The sequence below is a fragment of the Alligator sinensis genome, unplaced genomic scaffold (assembly GCF_000455745.1).
Source record: "Alligator sinensis unplaced genomic scaffold, ASM45574v1 scaffold755_2, whole genome shotgun sequence".
NCBI classification, from domain to species: Eukaryota; Metazoa; Chordata; order Crocodylia; family Alligatoridae; genus Alligator; species Alligator sinensis.
Window position 1 is genome coordinate 4,125,385 of NW_005841883.1, and position 14,333 is coordinate 4,139,717.

Consider the following 14,333-nt stretch of genomic DNA (forward strand, 5'->3'; position numbering starts at 1 on the left):
CCCCAAAAAAAAAAAAAAAATCGGTACCAGTTGGGCTTTAGGGAAAATTCCTGCCTATTTTAAAGTACTGTCTTCCATGCCAGTGGCCACTGCAGCTTTGGAAACGAGCACCAGTTTGCTTTCTGTAGCTGATGGAGTGAGCTTCTGTTTACAGAAGCTTGTAGCCTCTCTGATTTAGTTGGTCTGTGAGGTGTAAGTCTACCCTGCTGCCTGCATTGTCATGTGTATGAACACTTGCTTTAAAATGGCTTTTGCCTCACTTGTGATAACAGATCTTAAGACTGCTTTGGAATTGTGGTTACTCATGTTTTTGACATGTATCGCAACAGTTTGGAGTTAGATGTAGTCTGTCCGAAATCTGTGGCGTGTTAAGCAGTTTTAAAGTTAGACCTTGCTGTGAGCAGTTGAACGTTAAGGGTTAATAGTGTTTCTTGCTGCTAGAAGACTGGGGAGCTGGGGGTGCTGGCCAGGAATCCAGATGGTTGTGCTCCAGCCCTGCTAATGAGTGGAGCCAGGAATGATACATCCTGGGATGCTGGAGCATTGAAAATTGCTTGTTTTATCTCTGTGAAGCAGACTGAAGTTATTCTTATACAAGTTGCATGGCCCAGCCTTAACCCTTGCCTGGAGTGGCATAACTGTCAGATGCTCAGAGGGTACTTGGAACAAGTTAACAAGCTTTGATGTTCAGATATTCACATTTTAAGCACCCTTAGTATGCTCTAAGTATAATGTGTAACTTCACCCTTAATTTTCCCCATCTGGAAGGCTTGCTCAGTAGACCAATTAGTAAAAAGTGCTATAAAAGTGTATGAGTGACATATATATTCTCTGATCCCTCTACCTGCACTTAACCTGCTTGCCTCTTTGTATGCATTGGCTTTGTTATCAGAGAAATAAGACTTCCTTAAATTTCTTCAGCTAAAGTTTCTTGAGCTAAGTATTCTTTCATCTATCAAAAAAAGGCATAGCAAAATACAGTGGTTGGCACCTAGAGCTAGACAAATTCAGACAGGAGGCAAGACGCACATTTTCAGCTGTGAGGGTAATTAACTATTGCAGGAGTGTCAAACTCATCTGGCTCTGAGTCAGATCAGGGTTCTTGGGCTGGATTGATATTGATGCTGTAGGGCTCACTGCACATGGTATGTGGGCCAGATCCAGCACTGTACTTGGCACAGGAGGCCTGGGGCTGCATGTGGTGCCCTGCCAGACTGGCCCTGCACACTGGCTCCAGGGCTGGTCTAGATGAGGTCCCAGGCTGCCTGTGCATGCTAAAGCAAGTGCACACGGCTAGTCTAGTCAGATGCCACATGCAGACCACACTGTGGCCCCCAACATTGAATGTAGTGTACAGGGCCATGGCTGGCACATGTCCCATGTGGTCTAGGGACCAATGCTTAGATCATACAACTCCAAAGGGTGGATTTGGCCCAAGGTCCTGAATTATTGCAATAACCTATGGATCCAACGAATTTTTCATCACTTGAAGTTTTTAAATCAAGACTGGGTGCTTTCATAAAAGGATTCTGTATCTTAAGTAGAAGTTCTGGGCTTGATAAAGAAACTTCTGGTGGCACTCTACAGTGTTTAGTAAGCAAAGGTCCAATTAGATGACCAAAATGCTTATAGCTTTAAAATCTTGGTTTGCTTCTGACTAAAGTACCTGAGTAATTTTGAAGGCAGCAGGATTGTATCTCTGTTTATTAATCATTTTTCGGTAAATATGTTTTCTTTACATCATTTCCACATCCAGTCCAATGATTACGCTTCACGCTTACTTCAGTGAGGCTTTTTCCACATTAGATTATTACAAGTGTTGATCCTTTTCAAGTGGGATCATAATCAGACTTCTGTTCATTTGTTAAATGTAGCCCATGCTGAATTAATGGGAATTCATGCTGAATTTGCCCATAAAACACTTCACTTGAATGAGGGTTTCCTTTTACAAGGCTAGGTTAGTGCAGCCCATCTGAATAAGATAGATTGCTCATTGTGTTCTGTCCCCCTCAGTGCTAACTTTTTAAAAGTCATGCTGAAGTACTACATCAAATACATTTTGACTTCTTCACTCACAACTGAGCTGTGCCTCTTTCTCGCCCCCATCTCCAATGATTTCCATTTCTTCATTTTTATGTAGTTGAGAGGCACGGTCACCCCTTCTCTCAGCTGGTTGCCTCTGGCCCTCTATGATGTGGAGATGGACCAGGCTGTCTTATACCTTATCTGCATATACATTTTTGGAGGGTTCCAGGACTCATGACAAGAACACTTAATTCCAATCACAAGTGAAGGACTAAATAGCACAGGAGCGGGCAATTATTTTGGGTGGAGGGCCGCTAACTGAGTTTTGGCAAGCTGTCAAGGGCCACAAGGGTAGCCCCGCCCCCTGTCATGTGCCCTGCCCCCAGTTGCCATCTTGGGACCAGAAGTCCTACCCCCTAATCTCTGATCTTTGCCACCCGACATCTCTCCCCTTGCCCCCAGAAATACTCCTTTCAGCAAAGGGGTTTGCCATCTCAGAATTAAAAAAACCAAAAACCAAATTATATTCTAAAAATCAAACATCTACTACAGCATTCATTAATTTGATTTTTTTTTTTTTTAATATTTTTGTCCTGACTTACATGTGTTTGTGTAGTGTACATAGAGGTGATTGTATAATAGATTAAAATTAAGTCTTACTCTTGTATATTATGGAGGGTATGGGTATAGGATTGTGGGTGTGTGGGTACGTAGGGTGTGGTGTGGGGTTTGTGGTGGGGTGGATAGGCGTGGGGTGTGTTTTGTATGTGGGGTAGGGGAGCATGTGGGTGGGTGGGTGTGGATGCCTCCCCCCTTCTTATCTGAATTTCCCTTTCTGGTGGATGGAGGCAGGAACAGCCCCAGGGTCCCATGCCAGAAGGGTCCCATGCTGGGGTTGTGGTAGGGCCAGGCAAGCCTTGCTGCTGTGGCTGCTGGGTCCTGTTGTTAGCTCCCCCTGGGTCCTACTGCCCCTGGTGCCTTGTCATCTTTGACAGGCAGCCAGGGGCAGATAAATATTAATTTTATAAATTTTTGGGGGGGTCCCACAGGCCAGATAGAATGGCTGGATCTGGCCCGCAGGCCATATTTTGCCCACCCTTTAATTAGCACATGGATCCTTGGGTGGAGGGAGGGGGTAGGGAATGGTACCTGGAGTATGCACACATACTCAACAGTGCTGAGCTATGGGGTCGTCATGGCTTGAAATGGTGTTGTCTCTGGTGAGGCCCAACACAATGAACTATATAATAAGTCATGAGCCTTTTGGCTTTGGACCAATACTATGCACAATTTGTACTATATATAAGTACCTGTGCTGAAATTTTCAGCAGTCAGGGTTGGGACCAGAGTCAGAACCGCACCAGTCTCCTGTTCCCCTCTGCAGTTTCTGCCCTCCTCTTCCACATTGTGCTTGGGGAGGGAACAGCCTGAGTAGTGTCTGACAGTAAGGGGGAGCAAGGAGAGGGCAGAGGGTAAGGGAGCCATCTGACCTCCTGTCCCCTGCCACTATTTTCCGTGCTGTAGCAGCAGGAAAGTGATGAATTCAAGACAAAACACTGATAATTAGATTCTACACCTGCAAAATTATAACAAATGTATTAGGGATGCACTGATGATAACTTTTTTGGCTGATACCAATAGCTGATTATTAACCAGCCAGATCAGCTGATATAGATCTGATAGCCAATATGGAGCCCAACTGCTTGGAGAGCAACATCAAGGCCAGTAAGTCTGTGAGGGGTGTGGGGGAGGGAAGTGTCATGGGGTGGACAGATTGAGGCCCCCACAGTGAGGGAAGGAGCGGGGCAGGGACAGGCACTGCCTACCTCAGGTGGAGCAGGGTGTGGGATGGACCTGTGGGCAGCTTGTCCAGGGAGCCAGGGGGTCAGCTCCCATCTCTGCATGCACCCCCTGGGGAGGCATGGAGGACTTGTGCCCCCTGGATTTGTGTGCGTGGCAAAAGCAGGCTGCCCGCTGTGAGCTTGGAGTCGGGGGCTGCGCTGGCCTCTTTTTGGGTGGGGGGCTGGGCAGGGGCTGTGCTCAGGGTGAGTGGCGGGGGCCCCAAATTTGTCATAGCCCCTGCTCCCAGTGCCTCCCCCACCTGCCTAGTGCACAGCCCTGACCTAGTCCCCGCCCTGCCAGGAAGAAGCTGATGCAGCTCCCGACTGTGCTGGCAGTGGGCAGCCTGCCTTCTCCCCACATACAAATCCAGAAGGCACATGTGACCCTTATTGGTAACCTGTTGGCCACATTTGCCACAAAAAGCCAATTGTGGATAATGTCAATTTTCCTTTTATCAGTGCTGATACAATATGGACCAATATATTGGTGCACCCCTAAAATGTATACATTTTCCATATATAGAATCTTATTATTGGGGAGCTGTCTTATATTCAGGGTCATCTTGTATTCGAGTAAATATGGTATATTTGCTACACAGCCCTAGAAGAGAGAAGTCTCTAAAGAAGTGGTTGTCAACCAGGGTTATGCGTAACCCTAGGGATACTTAAAAAGGTTGTAGGGGGCATGGAGGGAGGGAGGGCACAGACAGGGGCAGGGGCTGCATGCACCCTGGTGGAGGCCTGGGGAGCACATGCCCCCCCACCAATCTGTGCACAGGGTGGAGGTGGCTGCCACTGGGCTTTGCACGTCGCTGCCCTGGGAGCAGTGCGAAGCCATGTGCTTACCGCCACCGGGCTGCGCCACACCCCCTGACCTCCTGGTGGTGGGACGCATGTGGTGTCGCACCACTCCAGGGCAGCTGCAGCATCACACACAGTCAGCGCACTGGCAGCCGCCTCCACGTCACGTACAGATTGGGTCCTCCACCAGTGTGTGCGCAGCAGCAAGAGCGCCCCTGGACGAGCTGCCAGGGGCCCATTCACCCCTACCCCTATCTGTGCCCTACTCCCTCGCTCACCATGAGGGCCTTGATCTGGCCCCCCCCCATGGCCCTTTCCCCTCCCCCACAGACTTGCCTGCTGGGGGGCACATGCTTAGCCCCTCCCAAATAATTTTAATATTAAAGGGGTACATGAGCTGAAACTGAGACAGAAGGGGTACACTTGTTTAAAAAAAAAGGTTGAAAACCCCTGCTGTAAAGGAAACATCCAGATTCTTCTAGGTTGTCTAATCTAACTTCTGGTGTACTCTTAAAACACATTATTTGTTTCGTCTCATGTCAATATTTTTTTAATTTAATATTTACCATTTAAGTTTTATTTGAAGTCAATAGTATAAGTTATGAATACCTAGTAAGATTAATTATTTTTGCTATTTTCAGGTCATTGAGCTTGACTTCGATCAGTTACCGGAGGGGGATGAAGTTATAAGTATCCTGAAACAAGAACATACCCAGCTGCACATATGGATTGCCTTAGCGGTCAGTTTAAAAACAATTTCTACTGTGTTACATTTGGTAGTAGAAGGAGATTCAGTTTTGAAGTGGGACTTGAAATTTCATCTTAAAGGACATTGAACTCTGGGCTTAATACTCCTAACTTGTTATATCACAATTAGTAATATAGCTAAAGACTCTAGAACTCAGTTTCTCCATGAGGTGATGCTCTTTAGCATCATTTTTTACTGTCGTCTTAAAAAATTGTGCATTTTATCAGGTTGATTTTTAATTCTTTGGTAAAAAGCTTGGAATCCAGTGGTAGAGTACTAGGCATTATTCTAATAAAAGAATGGTGAACTGGGACGAAAAAAAGAAAATTACAAATTAATGAATTAAAATACTTTGAGAAGGGAGAAAAAGAGAATTGTTACTTTGTGAATATAAAATAAACAGCTACTTGTTTATGAACACAAGTGAGGGAGGATTTCATTCACATAGGATAGTAGATAGATTTTTTGTTACATGAATATGAGCAAATTATACAGGCTTAAGGGTGATCTAAGTAATTTCCATAAGATTCATGAGATAAATGAGTGTATGAGTGGAGGAAAGAAGTTGCCATAAAGTCTGCTGGTGTGCAAAGCAGTACCAACATAGAATTTTAAGATGAACTGGTCCTGACAGTTGCTTTGTAAAGAGCAGTTCTTATGTTTTCCCTAAATTTCAGATGTTTTCCAAATGTATGTGGATTCTACCTAGTTAAGATGATGTATCCTGTCTGGCAATCCAGTTCATAAATATAGCTTGTTCTATGTTTATGTAGTCAACCATGTCCCTGTATCATTTTTCATTAAGAAAAGTTATTGCTGCTCATGTTGTTTTTCTTTTTTTTCCGTAAACAGATTTGCTTATGCTACCCAGGATTTTATATGGTTTAAATTTTGAATGTTTCAAATCTTGTTTGATGTTAATGCTTTTGATATCGTATGACAACTTTGTCTAAACAGATGTTACGTTTTGGTTAGAACTGAACTGTCCTGAAATATCCTCAGTTGGATGTTTGATTGCTATTCCTTTCCTAATGTACAGCCCGTTTCCATTAATGAATCATGTTCAGATAATTACAGAACAACTGTAGGTTGCCAGTTGGGCTACCACTAAATTTTTATCTATGCAATATTGGATAGATATTGTATGTACCTTTTTTAGTACAAAGTAGCTATAAAATACTTAATGTATTGTATTGGTATGTAAGTGGATCTCTGCAGTTAAACTGGAAAAATATGATAGAATGACTATAAATTTTGATGGAATGAGACTGTAAAATTTTGTGTTTATAGTTGGAATACTACAAGCAAGGCAAAACGGAAGACTTTGTGAAACTATTGGAAGCTGCACGTATAGATGGTAATTTGGATTATAGAGACCATGAAAAAGATCAGATGACATGCTTGGATACCCTCGCAGCATACTATGTACAGCAAGCTCGGAAAGAAAAGAATAAAGATAACAAGAAGGAGCTCATTACACAAGCGACCTTGCTATATACAATGGCTGACAAAATAATCATGTATGATCAGGTAAAAAGTTTGTTTATATGAAGAATCATATCTGTTAATTGTTTTATTAAACTTATTTTGTAACTTGCTATAAATTTCATTAAGTACAGGTAATTTTTTTTTTTTCTTTAAAGAAAGCAAATTTATAATTATTGCATCACTGAAGGGAGGACAGTTGCTCATGAACAGACTTTACAATTCCATTCATGTGAATTGCACTGCTAACTTTGTAAGCATTCAAGTAAAATTGACACTTTTGTGTATCAGTATCAAAAAGAGTGCTCTTGGTTTGGGATTAATAATGTAATCAGGCCCGGCTACTCCTAAATATGTACTAAAAAACATTACAAAAATAGACTTGGCTACGTGTAATTTGTAGGAATGATTTGTGGAAACCTGCAATCTTTAATTGTTGGAATTCCAGGGGGAAAATCGTCATAAAAATAAGGTTTTGAATGGAAAGTTAGTACTTTTTAATAATTTCCTTTAAAGTGGTTGGTATAAAATGTAGTAAAAAAAATCTTTTGATATCGATTTCTCATTCATCTAGAACCACTTGTTGGGAAGAGCTTGCTTTTGTCTGCTAGAGGGTGATAAAATGGACCAAGCTGATGCACAGTTTCACTTTGTGCTCAACCAATCTCCAAATAATATTCCAGCCCTTCTTGGTAAGAATTTTATGATCATCTATGTAAAAACATTAGACTCTCCAGTCATGTTCAGGTTCTATATTAGTTCTTGTAAGTACAGAAGTGAACTTTTGGTAATGAAGGCCCAATCCCATCTCTGCTTAGCAAAAGTGTACAAAATATTCTGGAAGATCAATTCAGGAAGTGCTTACAGGTAGGAAAAGCCACCGTAAGGCTTTCTGGTGAACCAGTTCTCTGTTAAATACTCCTGTGCCTTTGTCTGCTGTGCCAGTCATTGTTCCTATTGACATCAATGGATCTGTGTAAAAGGGTAGAATACCCTCAGTGGTGAAAGGTCAACAAATGTTAATACCTTTTGTCAGTTGCTGTTCTAGAGAGAGGCTTTAGGGTTTTGAATTCCATCAGACAGTAAATCTCTTTCCTTTGAACCAGGAAAGAAAGGATAGAATTCAAGTAAAAATAAAACTAGGAAAAAGTAAACTTGTCCTGTGTTAATTTTATTTTTTTGAAATTGAGACTCAGGTTTGTCATTGCAGGGATTTTCCTGACTATATATATGACTTCCCTTAATTCCATTAATTACAGCAGCAGCTACTGAAAAGGGCAGTGTGGCACAACTTCAGCAGATAATGTTTATTATCTTCTGAAACTGTTTTTGTAACAGGTAAAGCATGCATTTCATTCAACAAGAAAGATTATAGAGGAGCCCTTGCCTACTATAAGAAAGCACTGCGAACGAATCCTGGCTGCCCAGGTAAGAAGTAGAATATCTTTTCCATTGAAGGTAGAAGGAGCCTTATTAAGTTGTTCAGGCCTTAAATAAGTCTATATGATGATTTCAGGTACTAGAAAAGGTAGCCTTATAGATGCATTCTTTTACAGTTGTGAACTGCAAAAATGGAACTTTTATAGAACAGATCAGCTTTCTGCTCTATGAATTTTTGATTGATTAATGATTTTTTAAAGAGCTGATACAAAAATAAAAACAGGTTGTCCAAAGAAGCTGACCAACTAGGACCAACTTTTTGAATGGGAAGTTTGGGAGGTACTCGCAGGTCTTCCAAAACTGAATATAAGAAGAGGCTTTTGCTTCAGAGTTAGCAAAGATCTCAAAGCCCACAAATACTAGTGTCCATTGGATCATAGATTTTTTTTTTAATTACTAAAATTCTGGATAAACCAGGAAAAAAAACATTAGTAGTTCATGCAGTTAGAAATTAAACAGGTACTTGAAAGTGTTACATTCTCTTAGCATAGGAGCAAGTGTTCTTAAACATTTTGCATGATTCAATATGTGCATGCAGATTGCTCTGCCACTGTCTCTAACAGGTCCCTTTTGGATTTTGTGTTTCTGCAGCCATGCATTAGCCTAAGAATTTCTTCCTTTTTTACAAACTTTTGCTTAGTTTGTATTTAGCACTTATACTTACAAAGGAATCAGAATGAATGTAAATAAAATTACCTCTTAATTCATAGTGTACAGGGAGCTTGAAAAGATAGTACTGTGGTATGCACTTTTCCAAATTAACTAACTTAATTGTTTATGAAAATCAAAATTAATTGGACTTAAGCCTCACTTATTAATCCTTTCACTGATAATTGTTTGCGAAGAAACACCTAATTGGCTTATCCCACAGTTCTAAACCATCTACATTTTCTAAAGTGCCAAAAGTACCAGCTGTTATCTATGTAGCTGGTCAGACTATCAACTTTTCCTCCTGACAATTTTATAATGCATTTCTTTCTAAAAATAACTGTAAACTAAAATGAAATAAATTTAAAAGTAATTATAAATACACAGCACGCTATACTGATAACTACTTTTTAAGTTAACATTTTCATAAAATGTGAAAAATGTTATCTGAAACAACTAAAGGTATAAATGCAGAAAGTGCAGTAGGACTTGAGGCCATACCACACTATTGAGGTCATTAATGCACAAGGCTGTCTCTGAATAGAGTCTGAATCAGTGTCCCCCATAGAATTTTAAAAAGTAAGGATCCCACTTCACCATCAGTTCAGAGTAACAAGTATGTATGTAAAGAGTTTGATATTTTGAGTGACTTGCTCTTCTTTTCTAGCTGAGGTTCGGTTAGGTATGGGCCACTGCTTTGTGAAATTGAATAAGCTGGAAAAAGCTCGTCTGGCATTCAGCAGGGCTCTAGAGCTCAACTCAAAATGTGTAGGGGCTTTGGTTGGACTGGCTGTTTTGGAACTCAATAACAAAGAGGTGAGTGTAACCTGGGAGAAGGCTTGAAAATGTATATTTGCACAATCACTGAATTACTTCAGTCAACATCACTGTGAAATGCAATTGCAAGTCTGAATAAGAATACAAGCAGCACAAATTAAATTATTAAATAATCAGCGGGGATTAATATGTTTTGGTCAACTTCCAGATGTAATATGTCCACTAAATACTATAGGAAAAAGTATAGTGGTTTGTTAAATATTTTCTTTTGGCTTATGACAGCAGGCAGCTGCATACATGTGCTCACTACGTTGCCAGCTGTCTAAAATTAACGAACTAAGGACAAATTTTAGTCAGTTTGCCTTGTTTCGTGGGCATTGACTCTGAATACACTGGAACATGTCAGTCATTACTAGAGCCATGCTGAACTCTGTGAAAGTGATATATTAAACAGTCCCTGTAGAATGCTCTGAAAGTCTGCAAATTCCAGGGTACCTCAGCCTCATGGTGATTAAGGTGTCCACAAGCAGGCATCCCACCAACAGCCCTCTTCACCATTTGTATAATGAAGGAGTCTAGTACTGGCTTTTCAGTAGTTGGTACACAGTGTCATGTTGAGAGAGTCCCTCAGGTGAATATATTTAGGACATAACATTGGTAGTTTCTGGGAATCTGAATAGCTTTTTATAACAAATAAAAGATCTACTTGTAATATCTTATTAACTGTCAAATTTAAGTCTGGATGCCAGTTGTGGACATGAACACCTGGTCAGCTGTCAGCTTAAAATTCTCCCTTCTCTGCCATCCTCAGCAGAGTTATGGTGTGAATTGTATTATAGAAATTTGGTCTGATGTACCTTCTTTTATCATGTATTATTTAGTCAATATAGAAAAAGGTGACCTGGTTCTTAGTTTTCAATGTCAAAAATAACATGGTAACATCTCTCTGAAGGTGAACCAGTGCAGACTCTGCAGTATACATGTTGGTTGATTCTTGTCAGTCGAGTTTTGGTTTTTGTAATGCAATTTAAAGTATTTCTTTTGGGTTGATTTAAATCTATAGTGGTGTAGTTTATTCCAGTTTACATAAGCTGGGCTGTTACAACTGCATCTTATGCCATGCCAGAAATAGCTAAGTTTGGTAGAACACTGGAGCATAGTCCAAGCACTATTTTTATGGTACACTCCATTTACCAAGCAAGTGGATATCTTTTGGTTCTAATTAACATTTAAATTTAAGTGTAGTCCCATGACAGAGCTTTAAAAATACAAATACTAATGTTTTTGTTATGGTTTCCCTAAACTAGTGATTCTCAGCTAGGTTTTTGTGGCACCCTGGGCTGTCTTGAGATCCTTTCAGGGGTGCTGCCAGGGTACCACTCAGTATCAGCAGAAGGTTGTTAATATAACCAATATATTGAAATAATTCCACTCTATAGGGTTCTGTTTTGTGTTCTTACTTCAAAAAAAAAAAAAAAAGTTTGCAAAGCCTGATGAACTTTCAAAAAGGTGCTTTCAAATATTATAAATCCCAGGAAGAGATTCTAACTGCATAACCTTTTGCTGACTTTTGAAAGTATGGTTCTAAAGATGTTATAATGAGAAAAATACTTGTTCAGATGTGGTGTTGAGATCTGTCAATGTTTCATCTAGGCTGATTCCATCAAAAATGGTGTCCAGCTCCTCTCTAGAGCTTACACAATTGATCCCAGTAACCCAATGGTGTTGAACCACTTGGCTAATCACTTCTTCTTCAAAAAGGTAAGTGTGTTACAGAATACTTCATAACCTTTTAAACAGCAACTGTTCTGCTGTCATGAATACATTCCCACTTCTGCCTTGTATAATTACTTAATATTTACTTTACCTGCATTTTGTAAGGTATTAAAGTACACATGTTAAAAAAAATCATATTTTAAATATCCTTTGACTTTGGAAAGGTCCAAAGTTGCAAAGAATAAATTTGTTGTTGTAGACAGGCAAGCATGAAGTTTTTAACTTTCAAGTTCGTTATTAGTTTTTTCTCAAGAAAGGCACAAAAATGAGTTGCTTCTTTAAATTAAACACAACCCATGTTCCTAAAGGCAGTTAGCTATTGCCTGTTTTTAAAACTGGCATAGAGAAAAGGATAGTAAACTCCTAAAATGAAATATATGTTGTTTTTAACATAGTAAAAGTACTTTTTAACTTGTCTGTCCTTTTTGTTTCTGGGAAACTTAAACGTCTACATAAACGGGAATTGATTTCCTCCCCTATCCCTTCAAACTGAGTCTTATTTTCCTTATTCAGGATTATGGAAAGGTACAACACTTGGCTCTTCATGCTTTCCATAATACGGAAGTTGAAGCTATGCAGGCAGAGAGTTGCTACCAGCTGGCTAGATCTTTTCATGTACAGGTATGATAACTTTAAAAAGTCCTCTTCTATGTTACATTTAGGATTTTTGATATTCAATGAATTCAAGTAATTTAAATACAAAATAAAGTAATCCCTTTGCTTTTTTCTTTTTTAATTAGGAAGATTATGACCAGGCTTTCCAATATTACTACCAAGCCACACAATTTGCCTCCTCTTCTTTTGTATTACCATTTTTTGGTTTGGGTCAAATGTACATTTATCGGGGAGACAAGGAGAATGCATCACAGTGCTTTGAAAAGGTTTTGAAAGCCTATCCAAACAATTATGAGACTATGAAAATCCTTGGGTCACTGTATGCAGCTTCTGAAGACCAGGAAAAAAGAGATATTGCAAAGGTACAGCCAGACATGATTGATGAACTTTTGTTCTGAGTCCTATCTGTTGGTGTGATGATCTTGAATGTACATTGGTTCCCCAAGTCTGTTCTTGTATCCAAGAACAGAAATTGAGCCTTAAAATCTAAGTTGTAATGTCCCAAAAAATCAGGGTTACTTTACTGTAAACATGGAGCTCAGTGTATATTAAGGTGAATTTTTTTCTTTTATTGACAGATACCATAAACTGCAGAGAAGGTAGTATCTTCTGTATAAAACTGAGACCAAGAGGCTTTGTTAACTAGAAGCAGCCATTTTAGTTTCTGTTGTCTGTAAAAACAAACAAAACATTCTCCGTGCACAAATAAGGAAGTCCTCTGGGGGAGCAGGGGAAGAAAATAAAGCATTCCTTATTGAAGTCGTAAATATATTCTTGTCCACCCATTCTGAAAGGACGCTGTCAAAACCTTTTTTTTGGTATATTTGATAATAAAGTGTTAAAATAAATCCATATCTAAACCACCAGCTTACCAAATCCAGTGGTTATGCCCTCAGTGTTGTGTGCCTTTGTATACAATCCCCTGTATCAGTGTCCGTGCAGTGGATTAGTTGGGATGGGCTTTGGCAGTGTCTACTAGCCTGCTCTATGCATCCTGTGGATGCAGGTATACTACTGCTGATTTAGTCAGGAACATGTATGGAGCTACATGGTGTGTTTCAGGGTACTGCAGCTGGACATATAAATTACTTTTCTGGCCAGCTTTGTCCAGTTGTATGCTAGTGTTGGGCTGTTAGACCTTCATGGTTTAGAGAAAAGAGAGAGAACTTGAAAAGGTAACTCTTACGGTGTTTGTTTTCACACTTTGTATGTTTAATATATTAATTGCATAAATGTTTGGTGTTTTCAGGGTCACTTGAAGAAGGTTACAGAACAGTATCCAGATGATGTGGAAGCATGGATTGAATTAGCACAGATTCTAGAGCAGACTGATATACAGGTATTGCATTCTGTAAAATGTACGCATTATGCAATGCTCCCTTCTTTTTGTGTGTGCTGCAAACATGCTTGGAATTCATCCTACTACTTTATTCCCTTCATTTCTTTCCTCCTCTTGTATTTTACAATTACACAGGGGGCTCTTTCAGCCTACGGCACAGCAACTCGCATACTTCAAGAGAAAGTGCAGGCAGATGTACCGCCAGAGATTTTGAATAATGTTGGTGCTCTCCACTTTCGACTTGGAAACCTAGGTGAAGCAAAGGTACCAAACTAAATTACTACCATTCAAATTAAGGTCTGAATTTGTTTTGTGATGATTCAGGAATTTCTTTTAAAAATTATTCTGTTTTACTATTACTTTCTTACCTTTAGAAATATTTTTTGGCATCACTGGATCGTGCTAAGGCAGAAGCTGAACATGATGAACATTACTACAATGCTATTTCAGTGACCACATCCTATAACCTTGCTAGACTATATGAGGCAATGTGTGAATTCCATGAAGCAGAAAAGTTGTATAAAAACATTTTAAGAGAACATCCTAATTATGTTGACTGTAAGTGCTCTTAATTGGCTCAACAATCTTCTTTAGTTTTAAGATTAGTATTTTAAATTTTTTAGTCGATGTATATAACTTGGCTTATATAAATGGTAAATCAAAGATGATCTTTGAGTTTCATTTTAGTTCTCTGAAGCTCATGGGAGAAACTGGACCGTTTAATTAATTTTTGTAAAAGCTATAATTTCCATGTAGCACAAAGCTTGCCAATTGAAAAATTATTTGGTGTAAATAAGAAATTGCATGCATATAATGTGTCCATATAAATTTTAGACTA

At 39.6% G+C, this 14,333-nt stretch overlaps 1 protein-coding gene across 2 annotated transcripts in view; it reads left to right on the forward strand.

Annotated features, from left to right (window-relative positions):
- Window positions 1-14,333, forward strand: part of CTR9 (CTR9 homolog, Paf1/RNA polymerase II complex component) — a 29,289-nt gene that overhangs the window by 1,082 nt on the left and 13,874 nt on the right. Inside the window, exons 2-12 of one of the 2 annotated variants that reach the window (XM_006017679.3) lie at window positions 5,309-5,407; window positions 6,706-6,945; window positions 7,475-7,592; window positions 8,239-8,328; window positions 9,656-9,804; window positions 11,419-11,526; window positions 12,055-12,162; window positions 12,282-12,518; window positions 13,406-13,495; window positions 13,631-13,759; window positions 13,870-14,053. In XM_006017679.3, the coding sequence (XP_006017741.1) occupies window positions 5,309-5,407; window positions 6,706-6,945; window positions 7,475-7,592; window positions 8,239-8,328; window positions 9,656-9,804; window positions 11,419-11,526; window positions 12,055-12,162; window positions 12,282-12,518; window positions 13,406-13,495; window positions 13,631-13,759; window positions 13,870-14,053 (1,552 nt within the window). Of the gene's footprint in view, window positions 1-5,308; window positions 5,408-6,705; window positions 6,946-7,474; window positions 7,593-8,238; window positions 8,329-9,655; window positions 9,805-11,418; window positions 11,527-12,054; window positions 12,163-12,281; window positions 12,519-13,405; window positions 13,496-13,630; window positions 13,760-13,869; window positions 14,054-14,333 lie in introns of those variants that run through there. The other variant, XM_025196722.1, reaches the window with a different exon arrangement.